We start from the raw sequence: 2,390 nt of genomic DNA, 5'->3' as shown, positions 1-2,390 counted from the left end.
TCTATTTGCTGCTGCAGCTGCTGCTGCAGCAAACGACCGCGACGTGTATTCTCCTGAAATTAAAAAAAAAAAAACAAATCAGGGTTTAGGGTTTAGGGTTTAGGGTTTAGGGTTTAGGGTTTGGGGGGTTGGGGTGGGCAAAGAGAAGCCAAGGGACGCGCTGCTGCTGCTGCTGCTGCTGCTGCTGTTGCTGCTGCTGCTGCTGCTACTGATGCTGCTGTATCCAGCATCAGCAGCAGCAGCAGCAGCAGCAACCATAACGGCAACACCAGGAGCAGCAGCAGCAACAGCTACAACAACAACAGCAGCAGCAACAGCAGCAACAACAACAGCAGCAGCAACAGCAGCAACGACACCAAAAGCGGCAAGAACAACTGCAACAACAACAACAACAGCAGCAGCAGCAGCAGCAACAGCAGCAGCAGCAGCAGCAGCAGCAGCAGCAGCACCTCTTCCATTTGTTTAGCCTGCTGCTGCGCCTCATCTCTGCTTTTTGTTATATTGGATATTTCTTCTGCTGCTGCTGCTAGGCGTTGCTGCTGCTGCTGCAGCTGCAGCAGCAAACCCTCAGCTTCTGCTGCTTTCTCCGTTAACCTCCTGCACCTCAACATAAACCCTAAACCCTAAACCCTAAACCCTAAACCCTAAACCCTAATTTAGATTCCTATGGTGATGAAAGCAGGATGGAGTTTCACGCCTAGTCTTAGGGTTTTAGCTCTAGGGTTTAAGCTCTAGGGTTTAGGGTTTAGGGTCTAGTGTTTCGGGTTTAGGGTTTAGGGTTTAGGGTTTAGGGTTTAGGGTTTAGGGTTTGTGTGCCTTTCTAGTTCTTGGGCGAGAGAGGTTTTATCTTCGTTTTCTTTTTCTAGGGTTTCAACTTTTTCTTTTAGCTGTGCAGAAACCACCGCATGCAAACACAAAAAAATTAGGGTTTAGGGTTTAGGGTTTAGGGTTTAGGGTTTAGGGTTTAGGGTTTATAGTACCTGTTTCAGAGCTTCTGCTGCTGCTGCTTCTCGTGCTGCTGCTGCTCGTCGCGCGGAGAGCAGCACTTCTTCGACTCTCCCTTTGGCGCTGCTCTCCTGCAAACCCTAAACCCTAAACCCTAAACCCTAAACCCCAAACCCTAAACCCCAAACCCCAAACCCTAAACCCTAAACCCTAAACCCTAGACAAATAAGATTTTCTTCTTCACCCCTTAAACACCTAACTTACCCGTTAGAAGCTTATCCCTAAACCCTAAACAACCGTAAACCCTAAACCCTAAACCCTAAACCACAAACCCTAAACCCCAAACCCTAAACCCTAAACCCTAAACCCTAAGCCCTAGAAGACCGCACCGTTTCTCTCAGTTTGTTTTTGACGTTTTCGTTTTCTTTTTGTGCATTTTCTTCTGCCGCTATCGCTTCTCGCAGCTGCACCCAAACCCTAAACCCTAAACCCTAAACCCTAAACCTCAGACCCTAAACCCTAAACCCTAAACCCTAAACCCTAGAGATTAAACCCTAGACAACAAACCGTGAATCCTAAAGCACCACACAAAGGGTATATCCGCTGCTTCTTCTTAGCTCTCCAGGGTTTAGGGTTTAGAAATTAGGGTTTAGGGTTTAGGGTTTAGGGTTTAGGGTTTAGGGTTTGAACATACCGCTTGCTGCAGCTGCTGCAGCTGCTGCTCCTTCTCTGCTAGTGCAGCAGCGTGGTTTTCTTCTGTCTCCTTTTGTCTCTCTGCGTTTTGTTTTACTGTCTCCTCCAGCAGAGCTGTACATACACCCCAAACCCTAAACCCTAAACCCTAAACCCTAAACCCTAAACCCTAAACCCTGAAATTTGGGTTCTAAACCCTAAACTGCATTTTTTAATATGCGTTGCAGCATCAATGGGTTTATTTGTTATTGTGTATTATATATTATATATTTTCTAGGGTTTAGGGTTTAGGGTTTAGGGTTTAGGGTTTAGGGTTTAGGGTTTACCTTCGAGGGTTTTACATCTTTCATTCATTTGTTGTATTTGTTCTTCTTTTTCTGCGTTTTCTTTTTCTTTTTCTTCTCGCAGTTGTTTTATTTCTTCTTTTGTTTTTTTATTTATTTCTTTTTCTTTTTTTAAATCTGCATATGTCTCTTCTTGCTGTGCATGCAGTCGACGATACTCCCTATATACAAACCCTAAACCCTAAACCCTAAACCCTAAACCCTAAACCCTAAACCCTAAACCCTAGAAAAAAAAATTTTTTTTAAATCCTAAAATATAAACCCTAAACCCTAAAACTAGATAGAAAACGTATGTACATATAACAAAAAATATATATATATAATCAGGGTTTAGGGTTTAGGGTTTAGGGTTTAGGGTTTAGGGTTTACGTACGTTTCTAGAGTGTTTAGGGTTTGCTGCAACCCTCT

At 44.0% G+C, this 2,390-nt stretch overlaps 1 protein-coding gene across 1 annotated transcript in view; it reads right to left on the bottom strand.

The window, feature by feature from the left end:
* Positions 1 to 1,992, bottom strand: part of EMH_0034980 (uncharacterized protein) — a gene marked incomplete at both ends in the record, with an annotated part of 2,905 nt that extends 913 nt beyond the window's left edge. Inside the window, 5 exons of the mRNA XM_013494933.1 lie at positions 450 to 551; positions 981 to 1,076; positions 1,335 to 1,409; positions 1,640 to 1,752; positions 1,965 to 1,992. Coding sequence (XP_013350387.1) covers positions 450 to 551; positions 981 to 1,076; positions 1,335 to 1,409; positions 1,640 to 1,752; positions 1,965 to 1,992 — 414 coding nt within the window. The remainder of the gene's footprint in view (positions 1 to 449; positions 552 to 980; positions 1,077 to 1,334; positions 1,410 to 1,639; positions 1,753 to 1,964) is intronic.
* Positions 1,993 to 2,390: the final 398 nt, after the last annotated feature.

The sequence above is a fragment of the Eimeria mitis genome, genomic scaffold, assembly GCF_000499745.2.
Source record: "Eimeria mitis Houghton genomic scaffold, Emh_scaff1341, whole genome shotgun sequence".
Classification (NCBI taxonomy): domain Eukaryota; phylum Apicomplexa; class Conoidasida; order Eucoccidiorida; family Eimeriidae; genus Eimeria; species Eimeria mitis.
This window is presented reverse-complemented; position numbering and strand designations above follow the sequence as displayed.